The sequence below is a fragment of the Myxocyprinus asiaticus genome, chromosome 8 (assembly GCF_019703515.2).
Source record: "Myxocyprinus asiaticus isolate MX2 ecotype Aquarium Trade chromosome 8, UBuf_Myxa_2, whole genome shotgun sequence".
Lineage (NCBI taxonomy): Eukaryota > Metazoa > Chordata > Actinopteri > Cypriniformes > Catostomidae > Myxocyprinus > Myxocyprinus asiaticus.
Genome location: NC_059351.1, coordinates 32,463,014 through 32,481,888, shown reverse-complemented (window position 1 = coordinate 32,481,888; position 18,875 = coordinate 32,463,014). Strand labels below are relative to the sequence as shown.

The window sequence follows — 18,875 nt, the reverse complement described above, 5'->3', positions numbered from 1 at the left end:
TCTGATTTATTGATTTTTATTTTACAAAAACAAAAACTCTCTGTATTTTAGTATTTCCCATTAATTTCCTATGGTGGGTCAGAAATGACCCAGAACATCACAAGTGTTGCTTTTTTTTTTATGACCCCTTAGACTTATCGAATCAAGTCCAGATTTGTTTTGTGTGTTCAGATTGCTAGTGGAAAAAAGTCACCAAGTCTTGCAGCACTCAGATAAATTACACCATTTTTTATAAAAGAAAAAAAATCAAGAAGGGTCAAAAAAGACTTGAACAGCACACAAGGGTTAAATGGATTTTGGAGCTTCAAAATGTTGGCACCCATTCACTTGCATTGTATGGACCAACAGAGCTGGGATATTCTTCTAAAAATCTTCGTTTGTGTTCAGCAGATGAAAGTAAGTCATACACATCTGGGATGGCATGAGGGTGAGTAAATTATTTCCATTTTTGGGTGAACTAACCCTTAAGGCAAGTGTATAACAAAAAGTTGGACCAAAAAACTTTGGTCCCAAACTCCCAAAGTCGAAGCCCTGTTTGTGCATACGCTCTGAGGGTATCAGTGATGCAGGGAAAATCATCAGGACCTACTGTCCTGCATTTGAATGAACATGTGAGGAGATTTACTCCTGCAAAGGCTCTCCTCATTGCCATTTATCTGTCACTATACTCTAGGAGAGTGCTCTTCTTGATAATGTAGACTGACATGAAAGAAAAAGAAAAGGACAAGCATAAGGATAGAAGAACAGGAAAACAAGGAAAAAGAAGAAATGTTCTCCTCAAGTACCAAATCATACTAGTAACCTAAGAAAATATTTAAAATATTTCAGAAGTAGCAGGATGTCGATCGACGGACTGCATAACCACAGGAACTGATCTGTAGGAATGGCTCAGTTAATCAGTGGACTGGTGTTGGTTCCCTGATCTAAATTCAGCTATGAGATGATACTATACCAATGACCACATGCATGCCGAGGCTGACCAGATGTCTGGAAATCTCATATCCCATTCCTCTGGTCCCCCCTGTCACTATGGCAACCTTTCCATTCTGCTTGGGCAAATCTGGGCAAGACAGGAAGCAAGAAAATAATGGGAAAGATATTACCGGATATTGTCTAAAATGATTGTACCCTGACACATACTGTCCTTGTTTGGGACATAATGTGTCATTATTCATGTATGAGTGTTCTTGAATGTGCAATGGTGTGAAGGATCATTAAATGCAGAGACTTGATTCACCATCTTAAGGCCCCAGCACACTTATGAAAAAGTTCTTCTGACACACTGTTTGCGAACATTCAGACACCGGCCACACCGTTGTGGGAGGTGTTTAGAGGTATATTTAAATATGAGGACGCTCAAGACTACCTTTAAAACATCAACTTATATGACATTAAAATGTGTTATCAATTCATGATTGAGTTCATGCCTCATTCTATGGGTAGAATTTACACGAGATCAGTAAAAGAAGCTATTTAAATACTCGATGATGATTTAAATTAATATACTGTATATGCACTAGATAATGTATAATTTGTCTTGTTTACATTCTGAATTCATGGAGCTTATGAGCAAAAACTCTATACGCCACCATAATATGCACTGATTAGATTACACTGTGTTATTGAATGATGATGGGCAAACCTTACTATGGACAGATGTGTGAATGGATTGCGGCTGCAGAAAGCACATGAAGGAAGCAGCATAAAAAACAAAAGAGTGAATGGGCACTTAAGAGTATTTGAGTAGATTTGATTTATTTTGTAGACTAATTACACAAAAATAAATAAAAATAATGCATGACATGGCCTTGGAAAATGTGACTACAAGAACGATCGTACTGATGTAGGCGAGTTTGTATCAGTTTGCTAATAACTCTACTGATGTTAAAGCTGAAGTACTGTATGTAACTTTTTCTGTTAAAATACTTAAAATACCCAGCTTAATCTGCAGAGACACCTATTCATAGGTTAATTTTCTTAAAAACAGTAAGCTTTCTTTTTCTTTGGAGCTTTGAAAATTCCTGTTGTTGTTTAGAGCGTTCCGGGTGCCCCAACAACATTACTCAAAGGCGTTTGGTTTAGCAGAAATTACAGCTTTAACTGACTAAATGGAAATTAGCTTTCTGCCTCAAAGTAATGTAGGTGGAGCTCCAGGTCACACCTACCGATGACGTGGACCAATGGCAGTAAGAAGAGGTTTTCCTAAGATTTTGCCCTGGTGAACTGTTATGAACCACCGAAACAAACACCTTCTTTTTGGACAGATTTTGTTCTAAATGTAGTGACACACCCGTTCGTTCTTCAATTTCATAGGCAGTATGCAGGGGCCTTTACATACCAACTGGGAACACACCTGTGACATGCTTGCTAATGATATCATTCCCTCACTCTTTGCTTTACATGCAGTTAACTATATTAACAATAATGAAAAACATGTAACAAGAATTATTAGTAGTCTTACACAGATATTTTAAATAAAACATAAATATACAGTATATATACTGAAAATACCATTTGCGGGCCATGCATTTACAGTCTAGGCCTTCAGTGTGATTCACGCCATTAAGAAAACACAGTTTCACAATGAATAAGATACCCTATGCCTTTGGGCATCATACATTATGTCGCAGCTAACTAGCAATACCAACTGACATTTTAAAAACACGTCCACGCACGAAAGCCAGAACTTGAAATGACACTTAATGCTCAAACAAGCCTAATTTTAACTGCAGCATGTCTGTTTTGTGAAATGAACGTCTCCCGAACAGACATTTAAAAAAAATCATAATTTTTCATATGAATCTACCAAGGATGTCTATAATACCTGGAAAAATTTATCTAATCATATTTGTGATTTAAATGTTGCTTGCAATAAATTTCATTTCTTCAGGGTACACGGTTATGCTGCGTTCCATTCAAGATGGATGTGGAATATTCCTACCTGATATCTCCGACCATAAATGCATTCCATTCCCTGCTCCCATTAGCTTAGCAGGAGTTTGACTCTCATTAGAGATGTCTCCTAGCAACCCAACTGATAAACAATGCTGCAACGCTAGCATTTGTGCTCCAGGTGTACGATTATCAAAAGAGATTATAATGTTTTATACACCTGTTTCTGTTGGCATTTGTTAAACAAGCTTTAATATCATGTAATGTGGAAATGAAATCATTTATCGATATTACTTAAGTACATTTTTATCACTTACTTTGTATATCTCCCTGAGATGTGACATGTTTGTGTGACATCATGCACCTGCATCTCGGCGAATTCAGAGTTTAAAATTTCTGCACGAGCCTACAAGTTGTAATTCTGACTTCAAGATGCATTCTATTGCACTTTTCCTAGCAGGAAGTTGTAAAATCCGACTTTCCGAGTTCAATGGAACGCAGCAATACTTTTCAAAACTTGATCTGACACTGAATGCTCCAGCAGCCTAATTTACACTTAGAAAACTCCTGATGTTGCTATAATAATGCAAAAAGTACTTACCAATTTACTTGAAGTGAAAATCAGTCCTCCTTTCCTGTTTAATTAATCAATCACACGATCATGCAGAACATCCCGTGTTTTTAAATCCATAAGGATCTCTTTCTCAACGGCAATACCAGCAGTGATGACAGCCAACTCGTCAGACAGCTTGATCTTACGCTTTTCGCTCTTGAAATACATACATCACTTAAAGCGTGATTGCGTCACTCAAGACCAGCTAGAAGGCCTCGACCGGGACATTTCCTAAAGATCACACCCACCAAGAACAAATAAATCAATCTGACTGGCTGATGAACCTGACAATCTGACTTTAGATGCCCATTCATTTGCACTGTTGAGGGATTCTACAGAAATTCTAAAGGCGTGACGGAGTGGAGCACAAACTCACGCGCTGCTTTGGATTCGGCATGCGATTTGTGAAACAGCTGTCACACTTCACTTGTAAGCATCAAGGAATAAATTCTGACTGGATAAACATTTCGTTTTTCTCTTTGTTGGTAGATTAATTAATAGTGGAAAGCGATTAAAAATACATAGGCAAAAAGGTGATTGAGAATGAAAGGATGAGAAAACATTATATATTTGGCATGTTAGGCCAGCAGAGAAGGCTTTGCTGGCCCTGACAATTCACCACTGGTATCATCACTACATTATATATATATATATATATATATATATATATATATATATATATATATATATATATATATATATACTACACACAAATCTGTATAGATATCAAAACTGATATTAGGACCTGTTTTCTATTTTTTTTTTTTTTTACATTTTAAGCATGAACTGCACTAACAAGTTTTGTTAGATTTGATCTAGAATCAAGCAAAAGAGACAAAGCAATTTGTCAATGTTGTTCTTGTTTCAGTCATTTCAATGTTTATGTAAAGTGTCCAGTCAAAAGTTACATTTACAGTATTATTAATGTAAGGCTTTGTTTCCCATCAATTAAATGTAACATGTTAAAATGCTAACAAGCGCTAAAACAGTGTTGCTTTAATGCCTTTCTCTTTTTAACTAAACCCGTCAGGGTTCAGAAACTTGAAAATATGTCTGATACAAGAGTCCATTGTGTGGATGGATGTGGCACTAATCCACGAGCTTTGCGCTGCTGTAAGTAAAAACATGTGACTTTCTGATAACGGTGAAAGGGCAACTCAAACTATGGGACACTGAATGAAAAGAGAATATGTTTAAGCACTATTCATTTTTTAGGTTAGACTTAACAGAGCCGACGAAAGTTGCAACAGCAGCCTAAAACTGTGAAAGGTCCGAAACCCGATAAAAAAGGTTGTCAGTTGGTACAGTACAGTTCATTTTTGACAGCTATAAGACACACACACACACACACACACACACACACACACACACACACACACACACACACACACACACACACACACACACACACAAATAAAACCTCACGTCAGAGAACTAAAAATGCTTAAAAAATAAAATCCTAACCTGGCAGGATGAAGGACTTGTTGAAAAGCTGGTAAAGGAGAACTTTCACGCCATCTAAGTAGAGTCTGATGAAGCCAAGAATACACAGCAGAAACCGCCACATTTCTGAAGACAGAGCGTCTCAGTATTTACGCTCCGTGCTGAAGTACAGCAGGAACAGTTCAGCGGTTCTTACGCTAGTTCCGCTCTCTACGTCATGCGTCAGTCAGTCAGTCAGTCAAGAAAAAAAGAAAGAAATTAGTCAAGAGACTGTTATCAAGTCAAAATCTCATGTTTGCCCTGTTTGTGACCAAAACTCCAGATACCTTCAGTGTGCTGCACTGTGTGATGCGGCAAACGTTTTTTTCTATTTATTAATCTTCAAAAGTGATCGTGTTTACTTACCAGAGCCAACATGTTATTTTTCTTTCAAGAGCACCTATTATGGTTTTTAAACGTGCCTAATTTTGTTTTAAAGGTCTCATACAATACATGCATCCAAGGTAAAAATAAAAAAAAAACACTTTAATTTGCTCATAATTTAAATTGCAGCATTACCCTTTTTCCCAGTGTTCAAAGCGGCTCGTTCAATGGTCCTTTCTTAAGGATTCATTCTAAACTCTTCCTTTCAGAAAGCCTACTCTGCTCTGATTGGTCAGATATCTCAGTCTGTTGTGATTGGTCTACCGCTTAGTGTAGTGTTTGAGGGCGGGTCAAAGCTGATCGCGAGCAGCCAATGAAGACCAGAGGCAGGTTTTTTGTTACCAAATTATGTAGGTTAGTACAGAAAGTAAGTCTGGAATTACTAACGACTCGTTATAGGTATCCAGAATCGGTTCTATCTTTTGGGAATCAATAACTCCATATGTCGTGCACTTTGATTTTTTTAAACTTTGCAGACTTTTTTACATTTACAAACAGCTATATAACACATGGAAGGTAATATTTGAAAAACCATAATAGGTGCTCTAAATAAAGTTACATCTTTGAAGTGACACTGCTTTATTTCGCCCAAGTCAAGCAGCGATGAGGGGGTCTAGCACGGATAATCACTTATTAGTTTTTGCTCATTTATTTAGACATGTATTGTCATCATCACATTCAGGGTTCAACGGATTACTTAAAAAAAAGTATTCTGGGCTGAAAACTGAATACTGTCTCTTAAATATATTCAGTAAAGTATTCTGAATACATCAAATAAAAAGTAACATATTCAGAATACAAGAATACTTTTAGAATACATTCTGTATTTATAAAGGCAAGGCACAATTGGAGGAATTAAGTGTGAGAGGTCATTATTACCTTATCTGAAGTGCTACACCTCCACTTTTAACTAATCTAAGTGAATCTAAATAGTTTCTTTACACTAGAGGTGGAGTTGGACACTAATGTTTTTCTTTATGGAAGTAGACAAACAGAAGGCAGTTTGTGGTCAACTACAATATTTTAATATTTTAACATTTTAACAACATTTTAATCTTTTTCTTAACCCATTATTTGATTGGACTGACAAAGAATAATACATTTTGGCACAAAATTAGATAAGAAATTCAAATATATCATATTTACTTTCGAGATGTGTGATGAGGAGGAGGAGGGCATGGCCGGGCCATGAGGGTGTACAGCCGTGGCTGAATCAGATGATCAGCGGGAGAGCGAGATAAAGGGGACCCGGAGATGCCAGTTCGAGAGAGACCGAGACGCATGCGGCTGCGCTGCATTGTGTGTGTGTTTATGTTTGTTTTATGTTGAGATTCTCATAAAATTTTATGTTGACTGTTCAGCCGGTTCCCGCCTCCTCCTTGCCCATCCTTTACCTGTTACATTGGTGCCGAAACCTGGGGAGGAGGAGGGATGTGCTGTCATGGAGTCCTTGCCGCTGCCGTCCGGCCAAAGGAGCAGCCGCGGCCGTATGCCTGTGGATGAAGGGGTCGCTGCTGGCCGCCAAGAGCCGGAGGAACCACTGCCATTTGCTAAGAAGGGGAGGAGCGGTTCCGTCTGCCAGGAGTTGGAGGGCTCACTGCCATCCACCGGGGGAGGAGCGAGCTGTCGTCCACCAGAGGGGAGGAGCGGTTGAGGACCAGGCGACGCGTGTCTGTGGACCTGGCGAGCAAGTTTTTCCTCTCTCTTTCTGTGTCTCCCACTCGCCCTTTCCCTCTCCCCATGCCTCCCCTCGTCTCTCCCTCAGGTTCCCAGTGGACAGGACGGCCGGAAGGACAGCATCTCCTCTCCAGAGATGGGGGGGGGAGGAGTAAGTCAGTCCGGTGGTGCCCCGGCCTGAGTCGGGTGGGGGAGGAGGGTGTACGGCTGGCGCTGAATCAGATGATCAGCAGGAGAGCGAGATAAAAGGGAGCCGGAGATGCCAGTTCAAGAGAGAGAGAGAGATGCACACGGCCGCACTGCATGTGTGTGTGTGTGGTTGTTTTATGTTGAGTTTCTCATTAAACTTTATGTCGACTGTTCAGCCGGTTCCCGCCTAATCCTTGCCCGTCCTTTACCTGTTACAAAATGATAACTTGATGCCAGTTAAGTAGTGTAGCCAGTATATTAATGAGTTTTAACAAGGCTTGCTTGCATATTTCCATATTTAGGCCAATTTATTAATTTAGTTTTCTATCTCTTTTATTACCAACACTTTTATTTTGTGTGCTTTTGATTCTTTTACTCATCCTTTGTTTGTTTTTTATTTATTTATTTTGTGAATCACTACGTATGAGATGGGTTTTTGTTTTTTTTTAAGTGAGAAATAATATTAATATGCCTGTATGTTACAATATGTGTCACACTGAACTAGCCTCACATACGTCTATATGCCCCAAATTTTCCAGTAGTTATTTACATTAGGTTTTTCTATTTTGGTTTGGACTCTGATAATTCAATTCCGTTTCCACCTTTCAGTCTTTGCAGTAGGCTACTTTCTCCCATATTTTACTTATTCATATTATTGTCTTTATTCTGCATCTGCAGCTGCTGCATAAATATATTTACACAGCAACAATCACGGGAAACAATGTATCATGCGGGCGAATGTTATATTTTTTAAAATAACGTTGCCGACTGTACTGATACTGCTGCAAAGCTGACAACACACTGATAGTTAAGATGTGCCCATGCGGTTGCAAGATATACAATCCGGGAATCATTATACATGAATAAGATGTTGCATTTTGATTCTTTAGTGCCTACCATCAGACCTTTTGGTGATCACGGTCCATTTTTAAAGCATCCCACAAACACAACCCGTGATTCTTTGATATTAATCTGCAATTGTGTTTTCAAATTAGTCCAATTTAGCATGAAACCCTGGCAACACTGCAGTCACACGCTGCTGCTGATCTGGGTAGGGTTGCCCCAGCTGTGTGTAAGTTCTCAGGTAAGTTGAGACAAAGTTCACACTAAGGGCTTAGTAACCACTAGTTAGTTTGCAACTAAGTCAGTGCTTAATTTGGCTGCACCACCTGTTCTTAAGGCAAGACTTAGGCTATGTCTCGTTTGGAAGGATGCATCCTGTGGAGGTCGCAATTGTCGGCCGCATACGTCATCGAGGCTGTCTCGTTTCTTCAACAGAAATGTCTAAAAAAATGTTGAAGTACCTCAGTAGATGGGTGCAGGGTATTTAATATGTATAATTATATTAATATACAATTAAAATAAAGTATTAGACTAAAAGTACACCTGTAAAATCTATTCTCTTTTCTCTTTTCATCATTATAACTCTCCTAAAATGTACCTGATACATTCCCTTCCAGAGGGACTTTGTTCCCTTCTCACTCTAAGCGCTCGCGCTTGTTAAAGAGTGTTGTCATAGCAACCATGTTACGTTCCGTTTCCCCTACGGAGGCCGTCTTGTTTAAATGAGGCTTGTTTAAAGGACGACACTCGGTATAATGCAGCCTTCAAAGGACGCATCCTACCTAGCATGCAGCCTTCCAAATGAGACACAGCCTTAACTAGTAGGTCGTAAGCTCTCCGTAAAGTAATGCGTAGTCGCATAATATGATGTTTACCTGTACTGATCCAATAAACAGCCTTCAAATTTGTACACAGAAGTGTTAAACAGCCATGAATTTCAGTTTGATCTTGTTCAAACCTTGTTTGCCCGTAACTGTCAGCTGAAATAAATTATATCCCCATTGAAATACAATACGTAATAATATATTTTGCTTATATAAATAACAATATTCAATAACAATCTAAAATGAATAAGGGACAATAAATAAATACTAACACAACAGGCTGGAAAAAAATATACATTTATTCATTTTAATCTATTTTGCACATGATATCCACCAAATGAGGCTTCTCTTTTCCTCCATTAATCAATCTTGCTAAAATGCTTTAAATAGGGATTTTGTCAGTTCCCTTTTACCCTAAATAAATCTAGCAACAAATTACATGTTGTCACTGGTGAGCATTTCTTCCAGTAAATCTGAAATTGTGCAATTTACTTCACGTTCAATTTTCAATCTTACTCGCATCAGATTAATGCTGGAAACTCATTTTTCAATCTTTGTCTGTAATACTTTGCAATGCTGATATAATATCATGTTGACATAAAATAAGACCATTAAATTCATTCAAACCACATCGAAAGATTAAATACTTATACACATAGTGCGAGAGGCCATGAGGAGACATCACAATTTATACAAAAAATGGAGACATAGAATATGTGAGGATGCACATGCTGTTTAGATAGAAACTTAACTCTGCTTGACATAGGAGCCATACCCTTTCTGTGGTTATGAGTCCATGACTGTATGTATCCATGCACAGATTTGAGTTTGGGATCCATTTAATATTGAAGAAAAAGTGCACAAATGTCAAAATAAACAAATTACACTCTGCTTCTTCACCTTCTCCTTTATGGCATTTGTCTTCTCTTTTGTTATTTTTTCTCTTTGAACACAAATTGTCATGATTCACTGTTATTTGTCTTGTGTTTCTCCCGTCATCTGTTCCTCCTGGACTACATTTCCCATAATTCCCTGCCCTCATCACTGCCAGCTGTCCTTATTTGTCCTCACCTGCGTTTCATTAACTCATTAGTCTTTGTATATATAATGCCCTGATTTCTGTTCAGTCCTTGTCAGTTGTTATGTGTTTTGACCTCCCGTGTATGACCAGTGCCCTTCGTAGATGTTTCCTCCTGTTCATGTTCCCCATCGTGGATGTTTCTTTTGTTCCTGTGTTTACCCCGTTATCCTGTACTTTGCTTATTGTATTAAAGACTGTTTCGCTGCACCTAGATCCAGCTCTTGTGACTTCCTTCCAGATCGTTACAGAAAAACTGACCGCAAAAATGGATCTAGCGGCATACTTCGTACAGTTGAGCCAGGCGGACTTATCAATAAAAGAGTTCTCCCATTTCTTCTCCACTGTTGCCGTCCACGTAGGTTTTGATGAAAATACCCTGAAATCCATCTACTAAATCGGACTAACAACATGCCGGTGGAGGGAATTGCTGGAGACCGGAGACTGCACTTGGGAGGAATATGTGAGGCTAATCTTAGAGACACTCGCTGCAGAGGATCCTCCTCTCTCAATCCCGGTTCCGGCTTCCGAGTCTTCCACGCCCGAGTCGGCTCCGCGCCATGTCACGGCCACGCCCGAGTCGGCTCCGCGCCACGTCACGCCACGTTACGCCACGCCCGAGTCGGCTCCGCGCCACGTCACGCCACGCCCGAGTCGGCTCCGCGCCACGTCACGCCACGCCCGAGTCAGCTGCGTGCCACGTCACGGCCACGCTTGAGTCGGCTCCACGCCACGTCACAGTCCAGCCTTCTGCGACTCATTGCTCCAAGCATTCCGCGGCCCCGGTCTAGAGGTCCTTCACGGCCCTTGTCTCCAAGTTGAATTATCCGTCACTGATATCGGTGTGTAGGGCCATGAGGACCCTTCCCCTGCCACGGCCAATGAGCCGATGCCCACGCCTGCCACAGCCAACGAGCTGGAAGCTTTGTCCGTCCCAGAGCCGCCGTTGCCAGCCTCGTCCGTCCCAGAGCCTGCGTTGCCAGCCTCGTTCGTCCCAGAGCCCACGTTGCCTATGTCGGCCTCCCGGAGGAGGAGGTGAAAGGCTTCTGTTCCCGAGTCTCAGTCCACGCCCACAGAGGTCGTTCCCGAGTCTCTGTCTACGCCCACGACCACAGAGGTGGCTCCTGAGACTCTGCTCATGTTCACAAACACTGAGGTCATTTCCCAGTCATCCTGGGCTCTGCCCCTCAAGCCTCCCACGGCTCCGCCTTCCACGGCTTCACCCTACAAGCCTGCCACGGCTCCGCCTTCCACGGCTCCGCCCCTCGAGCCTCCCACTGCTCCACTTCCACAGCTTCACCCTTCGAACCTGCCACGGCTCCGCCTTCTACGACTTTGTCCCTTGAGCCTGCCACGGCTCCGCCTTCTACGGCTTCGCCCCTCGAGCCTCCCACGGCTCCGCCTGCCATGGCCTCGCCTCGAGCCTCCCACGGCTCCGCCTTCCATGGCCTCGCCCCCCCGAACCTACTACAGCTCCACTTTCCATGGCTCCGCCCTTAGAGTCTTCTATGGCTCCAGTCTCTAGTCTGAGGCCACCTCCCAGGCCTCCTGACCCTATCTTGACCCTGTGGTCACCAACCAGGCCTCCTGATCTTGTTTCAGCCCTGTGGCCACCAACCAGTCCTCCTGATCCAGTCCCTATCCTGAGGTGGTCTCCTGGCCATCCACCTGATATACTCTGGTCTTCTGGGTCTCCTGCCCATCTGCCTGATATACTCTGGTCTCCTGGGTCTTCTGGCCATCCACCTAATCTGCTCTGGTCTTCTGGGTCTCCTGACCGTCCGCCTGATCTGCTCTGGTCTCCTTGGTTTCTCGGCCGTCCACCCGATCTGCTCTGGTCTCCCTGATCTCATGGCTGTCCGCCTGATCTGCACTGGTCTCCTTGGTCTCTCGGCCGTCCACCTGATCTGCTCTGGTCTCCCAGCCTTCCACCTGATCTGCTCTGGTATCCTTGGTCTCCGGCTCCATCTTGGCCCTGCCTCCCTGACCAGCCTTCCTTGGGCTTCAGGAGCCGCCCATTAGAGGGGGGGGTTCTATCATGATTCACCGTTGTTTACCTTGTTTTTCTCCCCTGTCATCTGTTCCTCCCGGACTATATTTCCCATAATTCCCTGCCCTCATCACTGCCATCTGTCCTTGATTGTCCTCACCTGTGTTTCATCCCGTGTATACAATGCCCTGATTTCTGTTCAGTCCTTGTCAGTTATTATGTGTTTTGACCTCCCGTGTATGACCAGTGCCCTTCGTAAATGTTTCCTCCGGTTCTTGTTTCGCATCATGGATGTTTCTTTTTTTCCTGTGTTTACCCCGTTATCCTGTACTTTGTTTATTTTATTAAAGACTGTTTCGCTGCACCCTGATCCAGCTCTCGTGACTTCCTTCCAGATCGTTACACAAGTACTGAAAGAGGAGCTATTGCACTATTGTGGGTCCAGAACACATCAGGTGGCCTAATTCACAGAACATAGGTTTTAATTTAAATCTTTATATCTTCTGCATTGTAGTAACTGACCAATTAGTAATCAAAAGCCATACTTCTACCTCAAATCAAGTTACATGTGTTAATTTTATGCTCAGATACATGTTGATATTTAGATCAAATCACCTTGTAAATTTAAATACAGTAATATGAGAAAGTGATTAAAAATGAACAACATACTATTTTATTAACAAACAGCAAAAAGCATTTTTGTTTTTCATATATGCAATTCATGTATGCAAAATCTTTCCTTTCTCACTCTACTTTCTCAACACTTTTTTTTATTTCTGTTAGCAGCAAACAGACATTTTTCTAGCCTATAAGGGGCGATGTGTACAATGAAACCCCTCAAATGCAAACCTGGGGCTCAGTTTAGTGCACTGACAGCAGGTTGGTGAGATTTCTTGATATTTGACTAGCACTGTGTAAACAGACATTTCTACAGGAAACACTCCCAGGCCTTCTAAAAGGGATTTTTGAGAAGGACAGACTGTGGATTGTGGAAAAACTAAGCACCAGGGAATTCTTTCTCTAAAGAGTGATTTTGTTTAGAAAATTAACCATCCATGGAGTTCATAAGCCAGTATCTCTCACTGAATTTGCATAATTAATCAGAATCCAGCAAAAATGGGAAAGAGTTGAATATGGGTCAAATGGACAACAGTGATCACACAGAAAAAACAGTGGCAGGAGGTGCCTGCTAAAATCAGCCAATGCCTTCCGAATTTGAGAAACTGGAAATACAGTTGTGTGCATGTGCAACTGTAGAGCCGAGGAGGGCAGGGCCGGGCTGGAATGACGCACGCCGGTCCCCAATTAGCCTGATGGGGCACGCAAGGGATAAATGCAGCCGGGGACAACAGTTCGGGAGAGAGAGAGAATTACAGGCAGCTGCTCTGTGTGTGGTTATGTTTGTGTGTTCTTAGTTAAGTTGTTCATTAAATTATTATTTAAGTTGTCAAGCCGGTTCTCGCCTCCTCCTTTCCACTGAACCCCCTTACACTGGTGCCGTAACCCAGGAGGGAGGAGGGATGCCCGTCGCAGAGTCCTCGACACTGCCGTCCACCCAGCGGAGTGCCGCTGCCATCCGCCAGGGGACGGAGTAGCTCGACCACCCGGACACGGGGAACAGCCGCCGTCCGCGAGGCGAGTGGGGACAGGGCTTCCCGACCGCCTGGAGCGATGGAGCCGCTGCCAGGGGCGGAGGAGTGCCCTGGCGTCCCCTAGAAATGCAGTGGGGTCGAGAGAAGACCGCCGTCCGCGAGGGGAGGAGGGAAGCGACTCCCCGACTGCCTGGAGCGGTAGGGCCGCTGCCAGGGGCGGAGGAGTGTCCCCCCTGGGAACGCGGAGGGGCGTTCTGTCCGTTGGGGGTCGGAGGTCTGACTCCGATCCGCCCAGGGAGGAGTGGCTGCCGTCCGCCTGAGAGGGTGGAGGAGTGATCGAGGACCACGTGACGGCGCATCAGAGAACCGGTGAGCGAGTTTCTTTTTCTCTCTCTCCTCTTTCTCTCTCACTCTGTCGCTCCGTGTTGGCCTTTCCCTCACCTATTTTGTTGGTTTTTGTTGTTGTTTTTCCCCTCCTGTCTCCCCCAGGTCGAGGAAGGCGGGAATGTCCCCCCGGCAGTCGGGGCGCAAGGCACGCCCCCCCCCGGAAAGGAAGGGGGGGATGTACGTCAGGCCGGGGGCTCCCCGGCCTGAGGCAACGCCGGGAGGAGTGTAGAGCCGAGGACGGCGGGGCCGGGCTGGAATGACGCACACCCGTTCCACAATCAGCCTGACGGGGCGCGCAAGGGATAAATGCGGCTGGGGACGACAGTTCAGGAGAGAGAGAGAATTACAGGCAACTGCCCTGTGTGTGGTTGTTTGTGTGTTCTTGGTTAAGTTGTTCATTAAATTATTATTTAAGTTGTCAAGCCGGTTCTCGCCGCCTCCTTTCCACTGAACCCCCTTACAGCAACTTTGCACAATGCACTGTGAGCAAACATTATATGAATTATTAACAGTAGTAGTTACCTTAGTATACTCATAACCTAAAAGGAATAGTTCAACCAAAAATTTAAATTCTCATAATTTAATCACCCTCATGCCATGATGTCATCCCAGATGTGTATAACTTTCTTTCGTCTATTGGACACAAACAAAGATTGTTAGAAGAATATCTCAGCTCTGTAGTTCCTCACAATGCAAGAAACTGGGTACCAGAATTTTGAAGCTCCAAAAGCACATAAAGGCAGCATATATGTAATCCATATGACTCCATTGGTTAAATCCATATCTTCAAAAGCGATTTGATAATAAGTGTGGGTGAGAAACAGATCAATATTTAAGTCCTTTTTTACTATCAGTCTTCACTTTGACATTCTTCTTCTTGTGATTTTGGCAATTCGCATTATTAGTGAATATCGCCACCTACTGGGCAGGGGGAAGAATTTATAGTAAAAAAGAACTAAAATCCAAATCTGAAGATATGGATTTAACCACTGGTGTCTTATGAATTACTTTTATGCTGCCTTTGTGTGCTTTTTGGAGTTTCAAAATGTGTGAGGACCTACAGAGCTGAAATATTCTTCAAAAAATCTTTATTTGTGTTCAGCAGAAGAAAGAAAGTCAAACACATCTGGGATAGCACCCAAAACCTAAATCTAACCTTAACAATAACAGTACTGACACCAGCTCCTGATTTCACTGCACTACAGTGGAAAAAGAAAGCATAAATGCACCAACTGTCCCGGATCGGCACAGATTTGCGATGAGAACTGTTCGGCCCAATGATGGAAAAGCTTTCTTTCACATACATTTTTCAATGGATGTAGCATGAAAGGCACAGTGCATCCAATTTTCAGAAACAATAGAGGATTTTCAGATTTCACACCATTACCCAAACCTTTGAGAGATGGGGGAGGGAGGGAGCTCCCAGTTTAAAAGTGCTGTTGTACTGAATGCATTGTGACAAGGAATCTGTAGATACAACAAACTCTGAAGGGGGAAATACAACATCTGTTTTGCTCTCTGGCATCATCAGTAAGTGAAGAGAGGGAGATCAAGTTTATGCGTGAGTGCATGTTTGTCTGGAGGCTTAGCACTTCTGGAATGAAGGACTGCAAGTAGGGATTCAGGTCAGTCTTAAAAACATACTCAGGGGAAGCACCCTCCCCGCTCCTGAAAAGATAAAGCAACATGTGTGCTGAAAGCTATGAAGATAGTGGGTAAGAGACAAGACAGAAGCCCCTCGGGTCCCAATGACATGTAATTATTAGACATTTTCAATTTTAACCAGCAGTATTAATTTCACCTGAGGATCCTTAATGCTTCTGTAGAAAAGCAAATTTTAATTTTGTCACTCCTCAGCCTGTTCTCTGTCAACATGCTTACTTGGGAAATGGGTGTTTTAGTTCCAATTTCTTTTCCACCCAAATTTGGACCAAATGTGCCGAATTCAGACAAGAATCAGCATGCTATAAATGTCTATGATGGGCTTTTGATGTAATTTCTCTTTTGATCTCCGGCTAGCAAGATACTACATTTGCAAAACAAAATTGTGAAAGAATGTTTTTATGGTCCCAGTAGTGTAAGGCAGAGGCAGTTCTAGGGTCACTGAATATAAAATCAGAATATAATACAGTTTAAATGTTCCATCTGTGAGGTGTCATTTATATAGTCAATCTTTAAGTATTACGGAAACTAAAACTAAAAGGTCCTACTAACATTTGTCTCAGCCTGAGATATGATCAGAAATTGCATGCTTTTACATTATATACTTTAAAACGCGATTTAAAAAAAAAACAACTACCGTTTTGTACCGTTTCCCTTTCCATGGTTCAATGCACATTGTGTAGCCTACAACTGACCGTTTTAAAGCATTTTGTTAATTCATCGGGTGTTTAAGTTAGTTTAGATGATAACAGGCAGTAAATAGGTTAAAATAGGTGCTTATGAGGAAAAAACTGTTGCTTGTTTTGCCAAAGTTTGCTAGGTTCATGGTACCATGTCTTAATAAAGAAGTGTGGCAAAAACACAAACGTCCTGCCTGGCTCGTGACTTAAAGTTTGCAAATTCCTCGAGCATTCTTCTTTTTTAGGGTTATATATCTAAATATTTGGTATTACTGCATCTGGATGGAAGAGCTCAACCCCTTTCTCACCAAGACAAGGCATTTTGACCATTCACATACACAGCGCCAACACGAGTCACAGGTGTTTTTCTTGCATGCGCACATATACACAACAGCAGCCTACAAGACAGTGCATGGGTACTGATTTGAGTTAGTTTTTGGTGTTATTGATACTGTAGAAAGATTTATTCTGCACTACTTAATATTAAAATATATTTATATTTTATTCTCAACTTGTTATAAAACACTGGTGTTTTGACATCACTATGATGATAAAAACATTCAGAGATTTCCGAAAACATTTGTGGCTTGAGCCCTGGTTATCCACCCCTAGCACCACCTATGTTCCCACCTTAATCTCCATTTAAGAGGAAAGAAGAAAAAAAATAAATAAATAAAAAAAAATTTAATTCTATATATATTTGTAATAAAATCTTATTTTATATTAATTTCGTTCACAAGCTTCAGCACAAGCACAACGATATCTGGGTTAACTACAAACAATCTGCCCTCTATTTGTCCTTCAAAAGAGAAAGGTAAAGGCATATTTTGGTTTCGTCGTTAGTAGTTCATCTCATTGCGATTGATCTCGGTCTGGAGAGCCCACTTGGAAAGGTGGCCCCGGTTCGAGAGCAATCTGGCAGTTTGGATGCGCTTTTCCGATGCGCTATGGTGACTGTGACACTTGAGATTCCTCTCACGTTCAGAGCAGAGTATTTAATCGGTGAGTCACATTGCTTGTGGTGTGAAATTTTAGCTGGTTTGCCAAAGAACAAATGTATATTCTCTTTACAGCAGAACAATAACGCATAATTACCACATTGAAAATTGGAAATTTCCAATGCCGATAGTATATAATAAAAAATACCAATAATAAACAAATGTAAACACATCTGGGGAGTCCCTGATTAAATGGCTGAAGGCATGAAACAAACTGCAAACGCGCTCACATCTCAGGCGCACAACCAGCGTACTACAGGTTTCTATAGCCTAAACTTGCAGTGCGTTGGTGTAAGGTATACTGCCCTGTTGGATGATCATACGACAGCCGCAAGCAGAAACATGTTCACTGTTCACATCATAAGCAGATGGCACTCAAAATAAAGCATGCGTAAAAACACTTGAGTGCTCTTGATTTCACATTCATGTAAACTTTTATTTTCAAATCCACGCAATCCGTGCATAGCGCAGCCTGGAACAGTTAATCTATCTGTCTATGGGAGCAAAAGAACTGAGTTTATGAAAGGTGTTTGTTGTTAGCCTAATTGCCCATCGACTAACTGAGCAAGTTCTGTTTGAATTCGTCTTCACGTTTCCATCTAAACATACGCTGAATTTAATCAAAAGAGCGGTTGAAAGAAGAAACCTGAAACATTAAAAGGTAATATGGTTTAGCTATTCAAATTGGACACATGAAACCAATTGAATCAGTATGCGCCCAGACGTTAGTAGGTGGAGAGAAAGCGGGTCAGTGCATTGGTCTTTGCAATGGTGACAGCTCTTGAATATGCTCAGTATCAGTGAAGCGCAACATGTTAGTGGAAAAGCACTAAATCAACACGAATCATTATATAGCCGTGTATAACAATAATACAGAGTCAATGATATGCACTCTTAATCCTCCTGGATCAGTGCTGAGTTATACAGGTTAGTCGCAGGGTACCAGTGCTCTTACCAGGGTCACCCTTTGCTCCCTTGGTGATCAGTGCCAATGCTGGGACACCCGGTGCATGTCCTTAAAAACGCATCCAATAATGTCCATCAAATTCCATGATCACAATCCACATCTCGACATATATACCATAATATCACGTAAAGAATGAGCAGGATCGCAAAAATAAACAGAGCAACCAGTATTGCTTTGGTGACTGGGGATATTAAAGACTGCATGATACCGGCGATCTGGAGAAAGGAGACACCGTTGAGCGCAATGATGATGGATACGCGTTCAGGCGCCAGATGCGTCCAAGCCGGTCCTTATCTGCATTGGTGCGTGCCAATTGGGGAACCTAGAGTGAAACGCGTGGGCTCTTCAAAAACATGACACACGGAAGGAGCGCTGGTGCATCCATTGGTGATCTCTCACACCAATTGCGCAAGGGGGCACTGAGTTCCCCTCAGACTCAAAATATAGCTATCAAAAAACAAACAAAAAAAGATTTTATTTGTGATTTTTAATAAAAAGACATGGAATAAAAATGGAAAAAGAACAAAAACACGAATATGAAGAAAAAAACCCCGAAAATCCTCCATAAAAGGCATCTTTTGTTTATTCGACTGTTATTTTTATTTATTTATTTATTT

General features: G+C 42.0%; 1 protein-coding gene across 3 annotated transcripts in view; it reads right to left on the bottom strand.

The window, feature by feature from the left end:
* The window catches only part of dhrsx (dehydrogenase/reductase (SDR family) X-linked), a 95,056-nt gene extending 76,463 nt beyond the window's left edge, over window positions 1-18,593 (bottom strand). Inside the window, exons 1-3 of one of the 3 annotated variants that reach the window (XR_007897881.1) lie at window positions 5,507-5,558; window positions 4,970-5,158; window positions 953-1,060 (exon numbers count right to left, since the gene is read on the bottom strand). Coding sequence is in view for 2 of the 3 variants with exons in the window: in XM_051704426.1 (XP_051560386.1) it covers window positions 953-1,060; window positions 4,970-5,072 (211 nt within the window). In the remaining variant the exon portion in view is untranslated. Of the gene's footprint in view, window positions 1-952; window positions 1,061-4,969; window positions 5,159-5,506; window positions 5,559-18,246 lie in introns of those variants that run through there. The other 2 variants (XM_051704426.1, XM_051704427.1) reach the window with 2 other exon arrangements.
* Between the last annotated feature and the right edge of the window lie 282 nt (window positions 18,594-18,875).